General features: G+C 37.7%; 1 protein-coding gene across 4 annotated transcripts in view; it reads right to left on the bottom strand.

The window, feature by feature from the left end:
• LOC118342222 (rho GTPase-activating protein 42) overlaps positions 1–21,654 on the bottom strand; it is a 58,170-nt gene that overhangs the window by 32,768 nt on the left and 3,748 nt on the right. For all 4 annotated transcript variants that reach the window (XM_035680713.1, XM_035680712.1, XM_035680711.1 and 1 more), the window contains exons 2-3: positions 10,172–10,267; positions 6,957–7,018 (exon numbers count right to left, since the gene is read on the bottom strand). In XM_035680713.1, coding sequence (XP_035536606.1) covers positions 6,957–7,018; positions 10,172–10,267 — 158 coding nt within the window. The remainder of the gene's footprint in view (positions 1–6,956; positions 7,019–10,171; positions 10,268–21,654) is intronic.

Consider the following 21,654-nt stretch of genomic DNA (forward strand, 5'->3'; position numbering starts at 1 on the left):
GCTATTCAGGAGCCCCATTACAAACGTTATTTAATCATGCTTTTATTATCTCAAGAAGGTCATTTATGCTTTTATACCATCTCGATTAGATTTTTGTAATTCAGAGTATTCAGCCCTCAATCTCACATCCTCAGCTGGTACAAAATGCAGCTGCTCGGCTTTTAACAAATACTTTAAGACCAGATCATATCAGCCCTGTTTTATACACTCCTCACTGGTTACTAGTCAGTTTTACAATTGATTTTAAGATTTAATGACCTTTAAAGCAACTAAATACTGCTCGCCTTCATTTAGGAGAAACTACAGTGGTTGCGGAACTCACGAAAAATGCAGAAGGCCCTATCTAGAGCCAGTGTTTGGTTTGTCTCTTCTGGCCAACTGTAGAAACATGTCGGTTCAACATAGCACACTCCAAAGAAAAGGACCTGCTAGGACCCGAAAACAACTCATGCTAAGATAACAGAACAACAGCAATTCTTATTTTTAGGCGATTATACATTAATGCAATTTATTCCAGCTCTTAAAGCACTTCATGTTTCATCTCCCAGCTACATTGCATGAGCCAGGATGCAAGACTAAAGGTAGCCTGGCTTTTACAATCAAGGTCCCTCCGCTGTTGAAGGGGATTTTTAAATCACTTCTCAAAATGTATCTTTTCAAAAAAGCCTTTTATTAATTCTAGCTCACAGTTTTATTGCCAACATGTCATATCTGTTTTAGTATTTATCTTTATTGTTGGGAGTTTTATTCCATTTTATTTGTATATTATTTTTATGCTTGATTTTATATGTCTGACTTTGTTCTGAAAAGTGCTTTAAGTGTATGATTATTATTATTATTATTATTATTATTATGAATTGTTCACAAGTCAAATTTACACCACATGTATTATATGGATTAAAAAATAAAAAAGCTAAACCTGATTATTTTAGTTTCATTTCAATAAAAAACAACAACAACAGGAAAACACAATCTGTTTTCCTCTGCTCCCTCCCAGGGGGTTATGATCATCACTTCAAAAGCCACAACATCGGGGCACTGCCCTTCCACTCCTAAATGCCATCCACGCTCAGCAGTGCTGAACCTTCTCAATCCATGCAGAACTTGAACCACTTTCACTCTTTTTATGCTGCTGAAAGGGTTATCAGCAGGGGAATTATACCAGAAATCGTTTTAAAAAGATAGTATTTGGGAAGTCTTCCCTTGGAATAACACACTTGGGTAGTTGGTAAGCCAATCACAAAGTGCACAAGCAAAGAGATTTCAGGCATGGCCACCCGCCAAGCCAACAGACAATAAAACACTTCATGCTTGACAAGGCCTGCAGAAATTGGGCTACTGGTAAGAGTCTATCCCATGCAGCAGAGGCACCTTTGATATACAATATGCTAGTTAACATTCCACAAAGAACAGGGGGCTCGATTTGGGACATACAGGTTTCCTCTCCATCTGCTTTAAAATGTCTGGGTTTCGGTGATTCTTATCAGTCTGTGTACTTCTATTTTTAGTAAACAGATTCAGTCCAGATGTGAAATGGGAGTAAAGTGGGTGGGGGAATCAGGGTTTTATTTCAGGATCTGCTGCTAAAAGTTTACACCCACTCAGTGTGAGTGTGACAAGTTTCTTTTTACCAATGCAATGACTGCCACATCTGTCTGCTTTAACAGAAGTAACAAACCTTACAAATAGAAACACCATCTGGTAGCGATTGTGGTTTAAGTGTAGCGGAGCATCAAGTCTCAACTGGTATAATGCACAATATTTCATGTTTTGAGAATAGTATACTTCCCTTGTTAGGAAAGATTTAATAAATTTGGTGAACATGTGTTGGTTCTAGATGCACTAATTGAGCTCTGCAGACCAACTGCTTTCAAATTACATAAAGACCAAAATTGAACCTTCTGGTCATCTGGCTTTCTTGCTTTTCTCACCCAACCAGATGCACACACTATGACAAGCGCTGATCTGGAAAACATTTAAGGAATTTCCTCTTTGTGCTCTCTATTGTGACAGTTAGGCAGTGGTTTATTGTAAAATAAAAGGTATTCATTGCTAAGTGTTGAAAGCTTTTCATAACTTCAACAATATTTTGAGCCAATGACAGACAGCTGAATATATGTGTCTGGCACCTCTCTTCCTGACAATCACACATACCTCATCTCGACACTGTATTTGTATGCTGTCATCCCTGATTTTGTATCTTTGTGGCTCAACATGAGATACATCGTCTGCTGTTTGGAAATGCCATAATATGTTACACTGATACAGCTGTCAGAAACCAGCATACAAAGCAGGTCAAAATCTGAACCTCACTGTAAAACTAAGTCTACTATTGTTTTAAATTAAATGTCAGACAGTAAATAAATAAAATAAATGTCTACACAAAGGTTCTATTGTCGCTTCTCTATTTCCTGAGCTAGATCAACTGCCATATGAGGAAACTAATGAATACTGGGCGGACATAACTCGCTGCTTATGAAATACATGAATGCAAGTCATGAAAAGGAAAGTTCTCTCTAAAGATTGCTATTTATACTTTTATTCCTCGAGGAGTCTAAACCACTCGTCTAAACAATTAGTTTACTGGCCCCAACGTGCCTTTTATACTAAAACAGAGAATTATTTAACAATTTTACAAAAATATATCAGTTATATGTTTTGTAGCATTAAATGGGCTATTATCTCAGCCTGTACTCTTTTAAAGAGGTTGAATTTTTGGTTGGTGCAACTGTGATTTAGTCACAGGGGGCAGAATGTAATATTCTCACAGTGGGTTTATGACTACTTTATGAGAACTACTGTATTCCCTTCGCGTTTATTCTGAAGACAAATCTGACGTTATTTACTTTGTCAGAGCATTTTTCCCCTGCTGCTGGTCACACCAACTGGAGCCATTTCAGCTTGAGACTTTATGGTGGACTCATTACATCATTACAGCAAAGAAAAACTATTATAGGAGAGCTTACTTGACAAACATGATTTATACAAGCTGTTTATCACAGTTCTTGGATATCTAAAAATTATAGGATATGTAGACTGTAGTTAGAACGGTTACTGCTGAGTGTTTGCAAAGCTCAGTTATGAATCAATATGAATTAAGGAAATGGTCTGGGTCTATTTAGTGTTAGAAAAATGTGGATTCAATCTGGAGGCATATGAAGCCTGTACTTCCAATATATTACATCCGAATGACTGCATAACTTGATTTTCAATAAATTTCAAACAACAAGAAGCTATTAATATTTCAAAACTGTTAACTGAGTTTATTCCCATTAAAGTGAATATCATACATGGGCTAAGGAATTCTAAAATAATAGTAGCAGGCCTGGGAAACAAACTATAAGAAGAAAAAGAAGAGCATGGAGCAAAAGAGGAAACATTTTTAGCAAGCTAGCAATATTAGCTAGTTTCTGATAATCAGTAGGGTAGTGGACCACATATATATTTTTTATATATAATTTTCTCTCTGTTTTTCAATCTACAAAATGATAAAGGTTTGTCCCATGTGGGAAATCTGACTAATGTTCATCAACAGCAGCACAGAGCTGAGCTGTACTGGATAGAGTTTCTGATCTCAAGTTTGATGCAAGTTTAAGTTGCTACAGTGGGCAACGGATGCAGTTTTCAATGCTGAGTCTATGTTTAATTGGCTTAGACTACATAAAAGAGCGTTTTAAATTATTTATGATGGAGATCAATTTATGCCAAGGTGGCATTTTTGTGAAAACAGTTTTGGAAATTGAGACATTGAAATAAGTGTAAATAATGGTACTGGCAACTTTTTTCGATGCACGACCTGTTTCTATAAATGAGCTTGAAAATTAGTGCAGTACGTACAGAAGCTTATGCCAATCACAGTTTTACACCCTCATGTGAGGTGAATCATTAGCAGTTTACAGTTCATTTATAGGAGAAGCAAAGATGAAAAAAAGGTTAGTTTCACTTCAAAGTAAGCCCCACCTCAGTATAATCTTATCAAAAAGTTGTTTTTCATATCACGGGGATTTCAAAAATACTATGTTTACATTTGACATTAGTTACATTGCTGGCACTTCCATATCCCAAGAGATTTCAAATAAGTGCAAGTGAAGAAGAAGAAGCTTTACTTCCTGCACCACCAACATTACAATCAAGCTCAAAGAGCAGGGATCAGAGACGTGTTTCTTGCATATTCTTGTGATCTGATGAGACAGAAGGTGAAGGGAAAAGAGATGATGCAAAAATTGTGCTTTTCAAGCAAGTAGAGACAGATAGAGTATATAAGGGTGTGTGTGTGTGTGCTCTGAATAGGTTTTTTACTTATTAAATTTATCACAGCTGAATGAAGTACTGCATCCTATAGCATCTGTGACTAGTCACAGCTGCTTTGATTTATTAAGTTTATTTTCATTACTTTGCAATCGTGCATGCTGTTGTTGTCTTACAGTGTTCGTCCTACTCAGCTGTGGTGTCATTTAATTTCTGCTATCGAGTTCAGCCGTGTCTTTGCTTGTCATCTTGATTTGTTTTGGTTTCTTTGCACCCTTTGAAATTAGACGCTTAAAAAAAACGAAAAAAAAAAACACATCCGTGTGTGAAGCAGTGGTCCCTCTTTGTGCAATTCAGATTTCTGACCCCAAAATATGTACTGTTTGCATTCTCATTGTGCCATGCACTCAAAAACAAAAAGGCTGTTTTAAGTACCGTGTAACTCAGTGTGACCAATTCTTCCCTGATCATCCCTGACAGCCATCAAATGACTACCACTACACCAGAAAGACAGAGTCACAACCATATGCCAGTGCCTAGTTTGAGACACCAGGGACAGTGAGAGCCAACCAGCCGTGTTTCACGCTGAGTTAACTGCCGAGTATGTCACATCCTGTTTTTGCATACAGGATGATCTGATAAATGTCTTATAATCCAAAAAATCTGAGTAGAAATGTGCGTTCCTTTGCTCCTTTCTATTATAAGACACAACAGACTTAACTTTAACTGAACTTTATGAATGCAAACATACATTGTCAGGTATATGTATGTAAATATCTCTCTATTTAAAAAAATGTCTTTCCTGCCTGTGATGTGATCAAGCAGTAACAGTGACAGCACTGTCTGTCTAATTGAAACAAAATAATCTTATTATTATTATTATTTTATTAACAGCAAATGCCACAACAGCCAAACAAATCGTTTGTAAATTTTTTGTTTCTTCAGGAGGGCTGGAGAATTACATCCATAAATAAAGTAAATTAGTGCATGCAAAACACATTTGTTTACTATTACTTAATACTGTAAACTACTTTTTCACAAAATAATTTCTTCAACTTCATGTCATCCAAATGCTTCATCATATCCATAAGGTAACTGTTTGCTGTACTTCGTGCTACAGGCTATGCACACAAAGACAAAGATTGACTAAAGGTTGATGCAAATGTAGCTGTATGCACACAAACAAGAAGTTCTGACTAATCATTATACATTTTTGTAAGTTTAGGACACATTCAAACATGATTGCAAATGAATGTTGATTACAAATCACAAAACATTACTATGAAGGTATCATAAAGTGATTAATTGAATTAAAAGCAACTGTCCTTTACTTCCTAGACAAAATATATTCAAGCTCTGTATCATTGCTAAATTAACCAGATATTGCAATTTCAGACTGACACGGGCATTACAGGCCATGCATGCATGCAATCTTTACAGGCAATATGAATTTATGAACGGTGCATTTATGCTTGTCAAATTGATTATGATGACAAAATATTCCATAAAGCTAAAAAGGCCTGCATAGAGGTGACCCACATCTTCAAAGGGCAACTTTTCACATCATAAAATTTAGCTGCACATTGAATGTCAGGAGGAAATTTCTTACATTGGGTCTACTACTGTAATACCTATTCAATACAATGCATAGTCAAGCTGAAGTACAGTATATGTGTGAATCCATATGGACATGATGCTTTGGTAGTTCAATATTTTTCATATTCTTAGAATTATCTTAATCTTCAGAGTGTTTATCCTAAAAGTCTCATATGTGCTGCCCTTTAAAGTGTTATTCCAAGCAAAATCTTTTCAGTACCAAACACTCACACCCTTTGCCTGAAAAAAGTGGCGGTAAAAATGTTGTAGTCTGCTCCTTCAAAGAGGAGTGCTAATGAAAATGTCTCAGGTAGTTTTAAAACCTATGACTACAAACCTGCAGCTGATCTCATTTGCATATCAGACATGGTAAATCATGCACAGCTGAAGTATGTGGACTAAAGTAATTCCTGCCTTGAGGCACCTCTGAGTACCACCCTCTGAAATGTCTACAAAACAAATGCTAAGTGCAAGCCCAGGTTTTTTTCTGCACAAATGAAGCAACACAGCGATGAAACTAAGAAAGATATGCAGTCAACTATAAAGCTGGTAAGACAAAGAAGTCAATCAGTTAAATAGTATTTATTAAAAAATTTTTTTTTTCAAAACGGTTCAAAAGCAAATTTCACAGAGGTGAAAATGTTAAACAACTGCACTGAAATAAATAAACATAAAGATAAACTTATCACAATGTATATCAATAAAGTACAAGGCACTCCATGTTCCAATGTACTGTGAATATTCTGAACCAGTTTTTCTGTCAGTTTCTACTATTGCAACTTTGTAACACTGAGGAGTTTTGGGGAAATTTCAGCCACATTGTATTTCTAGAAAACACTAATCTCTTTCCACCGCTGAATAAACTGACTGACTGGTGTACAAAGTGGCAGAATCCACAGGTCCTATCGACAGCTTTGTTTGCTTTAGAGAAAAAATGGTAGGCTAGAACTGCAGATTCCATTCTTTTCACCAGATGTCTCTACTCTATACCAGTTTGCTCACAGCTTTAAAGTCAGGCAGGCATGTGCTCTTCCTCTTTTTTTTTGTATACATATACAAAATCAAGAGAATCATCTATAAAAAAAATCTAAATATCAAAATTGCAATCTTACCAAGCGTCTCCTTTCCTCTTCAACAGTGTTCAACAGCTGGGAGAACTCTTTGAATGACTGGGCTGAAATACAAAGAAAGATCATTTCTTTTTTTTTGGTAACATATTTTTTGCCATTTTGCTTTATTTTGACAGTACAAAGAGAGGAGGAGACACAAAAGGGAGGGGAGAAAAAGAGAGGGGAATGACAGCAAAGGCTGCGGTAAGGACTCAACCTTGATACGTGGTTTGCGCTCCTGCAAGTGAGCTACCAATTTCTACAAGAGCACTTTAAAGGTGAAAAACTCCATGTTTGGTCAATAAATGCATCGGCATGTATGATACATCATGCACAATATGTTCACCAGTGAGCACGTACACTGTTATCCCCTGTGTTGTTGTATTCAGATGATAAAAAAGGATATTTTAACACAGTGGCTTAGTCGTTAAACATCAGATGTTCCTGGCACCCCACAAGCACTGGAGCATGGTGCTAAAATGTTTATTTGCACTGCAGCTTCAGAGCTTTCAGTGCAGCAAATTTTAGAACCTAATAAAAGCATGCAGCTGTCCAATTCAAGACCAAGACTAGCAGTAAAAACAATACTTCAATTGAATGGAACCCACTGATTACTTCCCTTATTTTCTTACCCTGCTAGGCTTTACAATACTGTCACAATGTAGGAGAGACTGATGTGGTAGAGATATGTTCACACCATCTGGGCTATACTTCAGTAGCTTATATTACATTCCGCAGGGCCAGATGAATTCAGCATACAATACATTGAATCCTATCTGCCAGAGAATTGTTTCTTGATAGCTTCACAGCTTCATTAAATAGAGGGCCAGATACAGTGTGGCCTCTGTTGGTCAGCCCCTGTGTCACCCTGTGTTCAGCCATTTAGCAGCGGTCGAGCTGCTCTGCTTGCCAACGCAGTAACATCATTATCAGCCGCAACAGCCTGGCATAGGGACCCATGCATCATCTTAGACACTTTGGTCCATTTACACACCAAAGCTTTTAAAGACCAGGGAGCAATGATTTTGTGCCAGTGATCCTACAGGCAGGCTGGCCTCCTATTAACGCCACTAGCTCCTTTATCAACAGCACAAACCTCTCAGGGGGTAAAGGGCACAGCTGGAGCCGTTGATGGGACAAGATTAGACTCCAAAGAAAGGAAATGGGAGTCAACGTGAGGTTACAGCTTGCATATCATTCACTGGTAAATGGAGAAAAGGCAATAGACCTAATGAATCACTGAAGGAAATAAAATTTACTACCTCAAGAGGATGAATGAGGAAGATGAGCTTATGCGAAAATAAAGAGAGACATTACCACACATCTACATTTTTTCTGCATACTATAAGAAGATTTGTATATTTCTGATCAATGTTATGGGTTGAAATGTTGCTTCTCTGCTTGATATTTAATGTTTCAGATCTAGAGATAGACCTCACGTGACTTGTCCCACCCCAGAAGGCTCTGAACAGCTCTTGGAGACTAAAGGATTGACCTTCTGAGAGAAGGGCATGTAACTTTTCTAAAAATTTAAATTTCTATAGCCACATCAATCTTTTGGCCCCATTGATTCCAGAATAACTGGCGTGGAATGTGAATGTCACTGCAGGAAGTCATAGAGTGAAATCAATAAAAGGTCAGGTGAACCCGTCTGGCAGCACATACAGGATCCCGGTGTTATGTGTGGAAGTTGGGAGCATCAAAGTGAACTATACCAATATTGCATCAAGATTGTGGCTGGCATTCACACAAGGGTCTAGCTATGTCAGTCAGAAAGCTCAGTTTCATTGATGACTAGATTGATTTCAACAGGCTGTTTCATTTTTCCTCAAATTGTAATCATAGCCTCTTCTCTTCCGAGATGGTGAGTGAACACAGTAGCTTAGAGTATGAGGAGATCATTTCTCTTTAGGAAGATATCAAACCCTTAAACTTGCAAAATAACACACTTCGATGTGGCCCGATTAATGGTGTATCTGTTGAAAGAATGTATGTGTTGGGGATGCAAAATCTTCTTGGTGTTAAGTTATTTATATTATTTTCAATTTCACTATGTTGTTTGTGCCAGTGTTGCATCCACAGTGGTCTTGATTAAATGCCTCCCAAGTGCATAAATTTACCATTGTCTCTAATACACAGTCAATAAAATGCTTCCAAACAGCTCTGTCAACTGAGCCACAGGCACGGCCGAACCACTGGCTTCTATTGTGCCAGTGATTTGCACTGTAAATACACAGCAGGTCCAGTAACATAACAGGTGGGTAGCTAAAATATCCACTGTACAATCTGAGAGCAATACCGGTCTTGATTGAAGGCCAGCGAAAGGGTACATTGCCTCAAATTAAAGCATGCTTGATTCTAATGAGGCTTGGATTTGGGTGTGGACTTTTCCAATAAGCATAATTGGTCTCCTGCACCCCTGCCTATCATACAGACGCCACAGCTTTGGGAGAAAAAAGGGAAGAATGCCTATTCATTACGCATTCAGATGAACATTACAGCCTCATGTAGAGGAGGTCGATATCCAGTCTAGCCCTCACAGATGGACAGTAATTCAGCAGTCTCCAGCTCCACGGAGCGAAGGACTCAAGCTGGGGATAATGAGCAGTGAAAAAAAAGAAGAGGAATAAGAGGCCAGACTGGGAGTCCTGCCCATTAGAGCCAGAGAGGCCCACTGCACAGCTGCTTTCATATTCCTGTTGGAGGAAAGGAGGTTCGCACCTCCATTAATCTCTGACACTGATCACAATTAGTCCCTCTGATCTCTTATAGGCTTGAAAAGATACAGGGGAAGCATCATAAGCAAATCAATAGCATTAATTATACATGCATCACAGACAGCTTTAAGATCTATACTAAAAGCCAAATCCCATTCTAAGAATTTGCAGAGTATGCTTAATTTTGTCTGAAAACAGTTCCCTGTGACTCTGATGAGGCTTTCCCCTCTTTCTACTACTTTCACTGATGTAAAATTGCTCAAATATAATAATATCATATGTTGAGCACTTGGTCCTCAGCCAGAGGACAGCTCTTATGATACGTGTAAGCACTGCAGCCAATTCTGTTCAAGTGTCTCCCCAGAGAATCCTTACTGAAATGTCAGAAAAGGTTCGGACTGAGGTTACAATCTAACTAATTGGTTAGAGCAGAGAGGAAAGAAGATTAAAGACTGCAAAGAGAGAGATGTGCCCTCCTGGGCCTGGCAAAACTAAACTTACCAATGTTCACCTCGTCATCTGTCTCTGCATCACCTATGCACTCAAACTGGAACTCCTGCAGGGACTGGGAGAACTTCTGGACGGCAGCAGAAAGATCTGGAAAATCAGAAGGTCTAAGCATCAGAACAAACCATTGCACAAATGCTTCAGACATTCAAGACACATGGATCACATTCTACGTATGCACAATAGAGGGCAAACCTAATGTAACCTCCTTGCACTTTGCACATACAGTATACCCATGAACTACTTATTAGAAGTTACATGGAGACTGGTTTACTTAATGCCTCTGAAGTCAGATCGTTATATCAGCGTGTCAAGGTAGTCTTTCAATCACTTTGATTATTGACAAGTTGGCAGCATAATGTATAGAAAGAGAAAGCAAAAAATTCAAACTCAATAATATGTCATAGTTTATCATATTCACCAGTATACGTAGATTTCATTTCTCCCTTTGTGGTACTTTTAGTATATGTATATACACACACACACATATATATATATATATATGTGTGTGTATACACACACACATTACCCTGAAAGTTGTAGTGTTAAGTTTGCTATTTGTTATAGTGATAACAACAGCAACAAAATAGTGGAACCTAAGAAGACTATTACTTGACAACTTCTGGGAGCAAAACAGCAAAAGAATGCACTTTTATGATCTGCTGACTGTCCAATTCTATGCCCACTGACATTCATACAATAGCAGTTCTGTGAGTGACTGCAATATCTGCTATATTTACTTTATCACTTGTCCATTGATCATAATACTGAGATCTGTCCAGAAAAATTAAGCCCAGCTGAGCTGCCTAACCTTTGTGTCAAACATGATATAGTACAAGTTAAAATCCTTAGAAAAATTCCACCTTTGGATCCTCTCACACTGTTAGATAAAAATGTATGATGTTTATTGCATTCCAGGAGTTCAGTTGTGATAAAATGCTGTCCTCATTTTTTCAGAGTGACATTTGACAACCTGCAGAGAATTTGTGTTAGTCTTTTGTGTTCCAGCTTTCCAGTCGAGAAAAAAAAAGTGAGTCCTGCCTTTTATACAAACATTCACTTCTGATGTCAGTGGAAAAATTGGTGCCTTTACAGTCTGTATTTTTCCGATTGTAAATTTGCATTTGACAATTAACTTCCAATGACTTTAAATATACTTTAACAATGCCACAGGACTATGCTATAACAATGTGTTACATACTATATTTCATCTTTGCTCAGGGGAAACTATGTTTTTTGATGTTTTTTTTGTTTGGTATGTTGAACGGCTCTAAATACTACAGGACCCATGAGCCTTTGCAGTCATTGCTAAAGGTTTAAATCAATCCAGACATATTCACAAAGCTTGAATGTAGCAATCAGGAACAAATCGCTGCACCGTTGCTGCTGAATTGATGAATCGATCCAAATATGATCCAAAATCAGAAAGAGAAATCTGAACTGATTTAAGCTGTTGAATGTTATTTAACAATTTCTACAACTTCTGTTTTCATCCTGCTGTTAGATCCCTGGGAGACGCTTGACTTCTCTAGTAAAGTATATGTATATGGTCTTGTACCTTTGACTCATTAACAATGAACCAGAATTGGCAAAGAGCAATTGCTCATCACTTGTAGTGATGAGTCAACCGGAGTGTTACATGTCCATTCAAGAATTAGATTGCTTTAACAGTCTCTCACCTATACTGTGTATGTAGGAAAAAAAGACTAGATTTTTATTCCCTGAACCCTGCCGGCTCAAAATAAACCTTCCCACTTCACTTCTCTATCTCCCACAGAATAAATAAAAACAACAAACAGCAAAATGGGCCCATAAGTGTATGTCATGTTGAGGTAGCTCAACGTGACCTGCACTTACCAGCTTTTACCTTTTCTCTCAGCTTAAAAGCCATAGCTATTGGGATAAAAAATGTATCTAATGTTGTGTTAGTATTTCATTTTTATTTGATTAATGTGCTTTTATTATTTATATAGTTGAGTTTTAATGCTAATTTTCTCAGTGTGAACAAATGTTTATGTGGTGTATCAAATGCTTAAACTCCCCAATTACGCAACATCAAGGCTGCTCAACAACTGCTTTTTAGAGTTTAAGACATTTTTCCTCTCTGAAATAACAGCATGTATAAGCTCAACAAAAATATCTCTGAGTCTCTCTGTATTTTTTTTATTATTGAACACATTAGGATAATGTCATTTTGAGTTATCATGTGGAAATGAGTTTTAACAACTATAAGATAAGACAAAAATAAACACTACTCAATTAGAGTAAAATAAAATCTGGGTGGTATCTATCCAGACCCATTACAGATACAGTATATGTATCCAATGATCAGCATGCAAGAAATCAGGCACACAAGTGGTGTGAGGGTCTGATTTCAGTCAGATTCACAAGAAAATCGAACATGTTGGGAGGAAAAGCAATTAAGCTGCTTTTTAACGCGAGGGGCAAAGTAACTGCAGTGCTGACCTGTGAAAAGCTGACCGAGAGCATGAATCACTTGTAATTTTATTTTATTTTTATTATGCAACTGATTTCAATTTGTTTCATACCTCAGTTACATAAAGGTTAGTGTGTGGGTCTGCTGTGTTAGCACTGTGGGTATATTCTTGCTGAGGTGAAAGTAACCTATGTTTACAGGTACTTTAAAGAGTGGGACGAGGCTTTAGCGCGTAATGGAGGCTTTTAACATTTCATAATTTAGCTGAATTTATAATTAAAAGCAAAACAAGACAGAGATTCTAAAATACTCTGACATTTTAGTTGTCAGCCCACACACATTTTCTCATATCCATTGTTGACAATGACTCACTAATTGCCTCTCTCCTTCTTTCTTCTCTCACCAGCACTCATGTATTTACTTCAAAGAACTGTGAACTTAACAGACTCTTGACTGGAAGTAAGAAATTGCACAAGCTAATACAGACTCAAACTTATGTGTTAATGTGATAGAAGAATATGAAGGCTATTGAAGTTGAGGTTGTTATAAACTATACTACTACTAGTACTAGTCTGAATGAAAAAACTGGAGTAACTGTTTTTTTGTTTTGTTTTGCAGATTATTCCTGCACATATTGTATGCATATGTACACTTTTACATATTTTTCATACTTTAGATGCTTCATATTCTGGCATTACACATTTAAGAGCCATAGCTTTAGCTCATTAAGAAGGACCCCTTACATAGCTATAATTACTACAGGAACAATATAATGAAAAGTATAAAATGAGACATGCTGTCAAAATAAATGAATAAAGAAAGCTATTTAATTGATCACTTTTTTTAGCAACTATAATAATAATAACTGAACGTTGAAAACTGAAAATTTTGAAATTACTTGCTTTCAAATTTTCCTTTTTTTAGTTTAAGTTTAACAGAACTTTTCTGTTTGATGTAATGTCTGACAGTTCATAATGAATATAGTGATGAAACCTATACAGCTCCTACTGTGACAACAATAGTTTATCTAACAGGCATCCCGAAGTATAAACCGGCCTTAAAAGCACCCAAAAATCAATGCTCTCATCTTCACAGGGGCATAAATAGCTTGGGAAGTCTAATACAAAAGAGTCATCTGATATTTGTCAGTGAGTGTCTTTTTCTTTACATAACAGCAAGCGTTGTTATTATGTATTTCAGTGTATTTTTGTAATCTGTAGGCACAGAATAACAACATTTTGCTCAATGAGACCACAGATTGAAAGGCTCTCAAAGACATCTACACCATAGGGAACCACTAAATGTTGCTAAGGCTGCCTGAGTGAAACTTTTCCACCAGATGTATAGTGCCAGTGATGTGCTCCTATCATTCCTGCTTTGACTCTAAAGCTGCTGATTTGAGATCAATACCGCAATACAGCTGCAGTTGTCTGGATGTGCTCGCAGGACCATCAATAACAGATGATCTTTTAGCTCAGACATACAGACAGGCACCAACCTCACAAAAACAAACCTACGAATGTGGCCGCCAACTCAATGCACTTTCCTTATAGCCACCAAAAACCAAGGAATATAACATACAAACCAAACAAACAACAAAAAAATCTCTCAAAATCAGCCTCATCATCTGATATTTGCTTGCTTTGTAATAATCTTTAACAGTAACAGCATTCAATATAATATTGGGTTACTCAGTATCAACTCAAATCTCAAACTGTCAATTACCAAAAGTCCATATGTATTATTTATTCAGAAAGTGCCTGATTGAATTTTTTATTTTTGCCTGTTAAATATACATATAAAACATACTGTATACTGTATATATTTTTTTCATATTTATGGTAAAGTGGGACATAAAACTAAGGTTACATGGTATCAAATACTTTACTTGGTGGTAAATCCAGAGCACCTCATCATTAGCATTTTCACAGCTACAGCTCTCATTACAGCACTTCTTCGTCAAGGGCTCATGGGAGATGTGGTTGAAACGGGTGCTGAACCTGTCCATTCAGGAGCCTACACACTTACTTATTTTTGCATCTCCACTCTAAATTAACAAACCTTAATAGTCTAAGTACAGTGTGCAATTTCAGTTACAGCAGCAGAGCTTAGGGAAACAGGTTGCCTAGATGATGAGGCTCACTACACTCTGTCGCGGCTATACCTCAGTGTGAACATATGCATTAATAAATGTTTACCATATTTTAATTAGGGGAATATTCAAGAAAAATCTGTCACAACAATTTTGTGTTTAATTTCTATTTATATGCATTATTTACTATGTTTGGGAATCACCACATGTGATTTTGGCCCTCTGCTCATTAGTGGACACTGCAGAAAATATTTCTCAAGCTGTTACAAAGAAACCAACTGAGTAAAAGTGATCACAAGGACGAGTATCAAAGATAAATGGAAAGAGAATCAGTATAAAGAAAGATAAATGAACAGCTTACATTTTTAACCTTAGGCAAGCAGTAAAAGCATAATCAGTGCAACACATTCCAGGTTGTACATTCAAGTTTTAGTGGAAACAGTGCAGACAAAGAGCCGCTTCTTTCAGGGTGTTTTATCTATTTAAATGTCAATGCTTGCTGTTGGCTTTCTGCCTCCAAATATTTAAGTCTACTGATGAATTAAGTTTTTGTTCATCAGCTTTATAATTGAGCAATGTGTCATGTAGCTTCCAAATTCCTAAATTTTACTTTGGAAGGCGAGTTGTTTTAGCAAAAGTGTAGCTTAACCAAATCATAGTCCACAAATGCATTAAAAACTATATGAATACTCTGGTTTTCATGTTTATGACGCTCTGTGCTGGGCATATGATTAGTGTAGAGTAAATAAGACCTCACTGATGATACTGGTGCTACACAGGGACATATAGCAATGTAACATCCACTCTAGAAGAAAGGGAGAAAATAAGGAATAAAGACAAAAAGAAAGGGACACCTTTGCTGCGTGTATAGGAAGTGGAGACTTCATGGTTCCCCAGATATTTCATCTTACTCCTCTGCATCTTCTCTGACAGAAGCAGGAATTTGGTGCATATCACTTTGAGGGTGGGGTGAAAAAAAGCTGTGCTGTTCAGGGGAGTAATAAAAGGAAAGAAGCGTAACTTTGATAAGGTCTGAATCTGAGGATGTTATTTACCACATGAAGTGTAACACTGAAATAAAAAAAGAAAGAGCTATTGCTGCAGAAGTTACAGAGCTAAAAGAAGAAAAGCCTATTTTTGAAATTTTGACTAATTCATACACTATTTATAACACCACCTTAAAATAATGTTTTCTAATTTTACTACACTGGGCAAACATTTAATCTTGCCCTGCATGCAATTTTACAAACATCATATTTGACCTTATGATTCTTTACACAGTGGGCATGCACAGAGGGGTAACAGAAAGAACAATAGTTATGGTGTGTCGTCCTCCTGTGCAGGTTTTAAATCAAAGAGTAGAGCTCCGACCACCCGGCCAAGACATGACTGGATGGAGCAGCTTTCCCAGTTAGTGCCTAGTGTGAGAGATGTGAGAGAGGACTATGGCTGTCAGTCACCTCACAGCAGAGCCCCCTGGGTACGCCCTTTATCTCGTCTCCAGGGCAACCACATACTACCAAATTCCATCTGCTGAAAACCCCTGACAAAACACATACAACACTGCAGGAAAGTCTGCAGTTTTCTCACAAACAGCTGAAGTGCATGTCTACCACAGTAGCTATTAGGACATAAATTACAATTTAAGGACGTGCATACATTCTGCGACAGCTATTTCGATTTTTCAGTTTTGGGTTAATGACTTCAATAAACGATGTCCGTGTAGATCTGAGGTTTTATGCAACATAAGTATCTGTTTCATATGGGAAAAAATATTAAGATTTTCCTTTCATTTTCCAGGTATACTCTGGACACATTTTTTGCCTCAATGTATAATGATTAATCTATACAAATTAATATATATATATTCAAATTTGGTATTACATATAAAAATGGAATGGTATTGCAAAATTATGAGAACATTGTGTGTACTTGTATAGTATTATTCAGTAGATAACAATAACTCCTTATAGGTTTAAATATTTAAAACGATAGGTAAAAAAAGATGTTTTGACCCACTCGTCTAGCCATCACAGTCTGGCCCTTGTCAAAGTCGCTCAATTCCCATGCTGCCCATTTTCCCCCACATCAACGTAAGAACAAAATATGTGCCTAGTGACAGGTGCCACGATAACCAGGTAATCAGTGTTATTCACTTGCACCAGTCAAGTGGTCATAATGTTATGGCTGATCGGTGTATTTCAGAAATGCAATTAAAAAGTTGAAATCCAATTAGAAGCATTTGTCTTTTAATTCCTTCATGTTGTAATGTTCAATGAAAATGCCTCCTACGATGCCAATGCATTTGACCAACACTGCAAGGGCACTGGTCATAAACCTGTTTAACTGCTAATAATTGGAATAGTCTCAAAAATCACAGAAACTTTTTTCACAAAATGTCCATGTTATTTTGTATACCCCCTGTAGACAGATCTTATAACTGCAGGCTAAGAAAATATATAAAGAAAGTATTTAAAAAATGTCCTGTTGACTAGCACATGTTGAGGCATGAACATCACACTGCACTTACCATACCAGCACTCTGTGTTATGTGACTGACATGACAACACTAATTACTAAGCAGCATCCTTGTTGTGCTTTCACTCCTGTGAATATTCTTGGGGGTTTTAATGAAGTGCTTTAACACAAATTAGCGCAGAAAAGCTTTTAAAACCTTAAGTCATGGGCATAAATGTGTTCCATTAAAAAGCAACAAAAGCATCTGCTCGATAAAAAAATCCTCTTCAGCTTTTGCTAAATAGCTACATATTTACACTTTCCCTCAAATGACTCTGAATGCACTCAAGGTATTTTCTGTTTAATATTTACAAGGCACATCCCCAGACTTTACTATATATCTGTCTTTTATTGAGGCAAACAAACAAAAAAACAAAAGCATACTGCAACAATACACTTCTTTTGTAGAGACAGTTCACTGTCTGCCTGTACATCAACATTGTGGTAAGACACAGCATAGCTACTTTATCTTGTCAGGGAGACAGCTGATTTCAGATGGGAAGGTCTTCAAAGGGGAACACTTCTATGCACCCAGCTTAACGAGAGACGGGGAAAGCTCTTTGATGCAACAGTAGGGTGCATTGTCCCCCTTTGATTCCATTTGGAGGGATTGTAATGGGGGGAGTGGCCCTTCAGGTAAGGCCTCTTCTACCTGCCTACTATTACGTTCGCTTGTCAGTCGCCCAGCAGGAGAGAAAGAATAGCTGTGTGAAGAGAGCCGACCAGACAGACCCGCGCACCCCAGGAGCATACCGAACGTATCCCATTAACAACTGTTGCTTCGAACAAAGCCTTATCTAAGTAGTCCACATTCACTGCTGTAGTAGCTAGTCAGTAACTCCAAGTGGCAGACCTAATTTTTAAGGAACAGAGGGGTCTTAATATGGCTGAATAAAATATGTACGGAGGAGACTATAGAACAGGGTCTCTGGGGTGCATTGACAGCCTATATGGTATAGGTTACAATTAAAATGCCTGTTGGTATGATGCTATTAAACATTGTCACACTACTGCTTTCCAAAGCAGGAAAGGAAAAGGTAGTTTGGGGTGGTGTAATGAACAACATGTTAGGGATTAAGACTTAAGTGTGGGGGTCATTCATTCTGGAGAAACAGATACAGGTCCAGGTCGCCAGATACCAATGCTTTTGAACATTTGAACAACCTGGGAGCAAGAACAAATAATAAACATAACCAGTAATATCATATAATATAATGCAATCTAAATGTGTTGACTATTGGGTACTACTAAATCAACTGATCTAAATATGTTGTGACAATGCATTGGTCACTGAATAGCAGAATATGACAGGGAGAAATCAACCTTGTGTACCCTCTACTTCTGGAAAATACAATCTGCATTGTTTTCACCGTATCCATCTAAAACAATTGAAGAGATGAAAGAGCCTGACCCTGGTTCTTTGATACAATGCTGATGCAATGCTACAGCCTATTGTTAAGCTCTAAAGAAAAAGATCAGAGTTATTAGCCCTGCAATTCTGCTGGAATGAAAAAAGCCAGCCAGGCCAGTCCCCACCATTTATCACCAAGTCTACAGCTTTTAGACTGAGTTGAGAGATTTTCTTTCAGAGGACACATCTGACACAACTACTGACAAAGATGAACTTGCCTCTAAAGAAAAAGCACTCAGAAAATATAAGCCGAATTTCACATTTGAAGCAATAGCTGAAACATTTTCCAAAACATCTATTTTGTGAGGCCTTCTTGCTCTTATCAAGGAAATACAATTAGCCAAGAACATGCTCCCAAATAAGACAATAAAAAAGGTGTGCAAAATAAATTTAACCCCCCCCCCAATCGTCCTAACACTTACTGACAAAACTTGGCAACACATGGGGCCAGGCGCTGGAGACTTTCTAATGTGCCATCCAAAGTCTGAGTTTAGCATCTGCGTAGGCTAAAGTGACATGGAAATTCACCATCTTTCACCAGACACTCTTTGGGTTAATCACAAGAATGTATAGCACCCTCATATTGTTTATTGGCCACGGCTGGATGGGTTGTTTTTAACAGATAACCTACGCAAATCATGTGTTTACTGACAACGTGACTAGTCATTTGATCTTAATATACTAAAATTGCATTTTGGGAGGAACAGCACTCAAGTGAGAGTCTTGTTGTCATCACCCTCTAATAATATTAAGCTATTTGGTGACTTTGAATTGTGTAGACAACACAGCATTAATCTACCTTGATAAAATAAGACAAAAACACACATATAGTAAATAATGTAGCCGAAGCTGAAATTAGTGAATTTTTAATGCTGTGGAGGAGAAACGCAAATGTGTCAGCGTATCCTTTTCAGTCTGAAGAAGCAACAAAAGCGCCAGCATGCGATGCCAGGCGACTGTAAGCATGAGAATGGTGCTCGGTGTGACAATCACTTTGACTGACAGAGTAACAACAGAGCACTTCAGACCAGACCTCAATCTGGAGTCTAACACATTTCCCTGCGCAGTCTGAGGGGAAACAGCTTTTAGGAATACAACGTCTAATCCTTTTATCAAAATCTGTCCACAAAAACATCCGAGGCCCTTGCAGTGCTGCATGAGCTGTGTTTACTGCTTCGCTCCGCTTTATTGCTAAACAAGTCACATAATGTACTCCTGTATTTCATTTCCATTACATGAGTTCAAATTTATCAAAGTAGTCAAAGCAGCAGTAATACATTATAAATGGTATAATCCTGCAACACATAGCCTGCTATACAGTCACAGCCCAACAGATACACATACAGGGAAAACACACACTCACACACACACACACACACACACACACACACACACACACACTGAAGCAGAATGATGTCCAGCCAAATGCTATCTGAGGGAGGATGGGGGATGGTTATACAAGCATGTTTACAGGACATTTCCTGTGGCTGAGCCTTGGGAGCATCATCTGTCCTCAGACAAACAAACACTCCAGTTCCCAAAGTTGAAAGCTTTTGCACAAACGTTTTTAACAAAACGCCTCTCGTCATTTAATAAAATAACAGTAACTAATTAAGCTATATTAAGTTGCATAAATACCTTGAAATTATGAAGGCACAGTTGGAACAAGTAAAGATGCTGTTTACAGATGTGCTAAATACTGTAATTTTTATAATAACAACACCCATGCGTGTCAGCCATTCATTACTGCATGTATCTCAGAGAGGAAGCATCCACTCTGTAGCTGGTGAACAGGCGTGGGCATGGGGTGGTGGCAGAGAGACACAGTCAGCTAACATAATAATGGGCCGTCTTCAAGTTCAGACTGAGATAATCTGGCTGCATTTATAAAAGCTTATGGAAATGAAATGCTTACTCGGATTTATGAATCTTCTTAAAACATTCTTTTAGAAAGGTTTTAACGATAACAGTAAAGACACAATACAACTCTTAAACACCTTAAATTTGAGAAATATTGCAGTGCAGAAAATCTAAGTGCCAGGCATACATGGCATATATATGTGCAGTGATGCACAGTTTCCTAAAGTAGGTTACATTCCATAGCTGCTGTCACTATGAAGGAAGAACAAGCAGTCGGCCCTTTGTTTAGCCAAAGACTGCCCAAGTCTGAGAGGGTCTCTGAGGATTCCTACACTGCACTGGGAGTAGCCATAGTGCACAGTGTTGTTTTGTATACACATTTATCAATGTTATTAAATTCATAAATTGTGATCAATATTGTGTATGTTCTAAAGCAAGAATGTGAAATAGCACACAATTTTGGGCTGGCTTTGAACAATATAATACATTTTTTTTTTTGCCAGCAATTCGAAAAAATCCTTAGAAAAAATGAATAGAGCATCGGTGACGTCACCCGTAGCCTGCTGAAAGGATTTTGTAAAGGTTGTCCTCTGAATCGCATGACCCACTCTCTGGACACAAGCTCACAAGCCAACTGAACACTACAGGTTCAGTGTGAAATGACAAAAGCCAAAATGTCAAACATCTAGCGAGTAAAAGGGTCTTAGATATTTTTCCTGGGAGCTGGCCAGTCAATCCACGTTTAAAATGACTTATAGTATGACATGTGGTGAGATAGAGGACTGCAGATGGCGCTCTGATAAAACATGATAAGGTGTCCGGAAAATGATTCTGCTGCCATGTTTGTTATTTTGTATATAGAAATGTTTTTTTCCGAGGTAATAGTCATAATATATAAGTAATAAGTAAGCAATTATTTGCTAAGATGAGCCATGAATGATAAAGTTTTCTTGCTATAAGTTTGTTTTTGAGTTTTGCTGCCTGTGATTTGTTAGAAAAATGTTGTGAGTGGGACCAATTCTCGTCCGTGCGAGGTCACTTCCTGGAGTCTTTTATCACTATGAGGCTGCCAGGCAGAGATTTTCCAAAGTTAAAGGGGAACTTCGGCAGATTTTTACCCAAGTCTTGATCACTAGAGGTCACCGAGAACTGTCGATAGG

The sequence above is a fragment of the Morone saxatilis genome, unplaced genomic scaffold (assembly GCF_004916995.1).
Source record: "Morone saxatilis isolate NCDOM2014 unplaced genomic scaffold, NCSU_SB_2.0 Contig8, whole genome shotgun sequence".
Taxonomy (NCBI): domain Eukaryota; kingdom Metazoa; phylum Chordata; class Actinopteri; family Moronidae; genus Morone; species Morone saxatilis.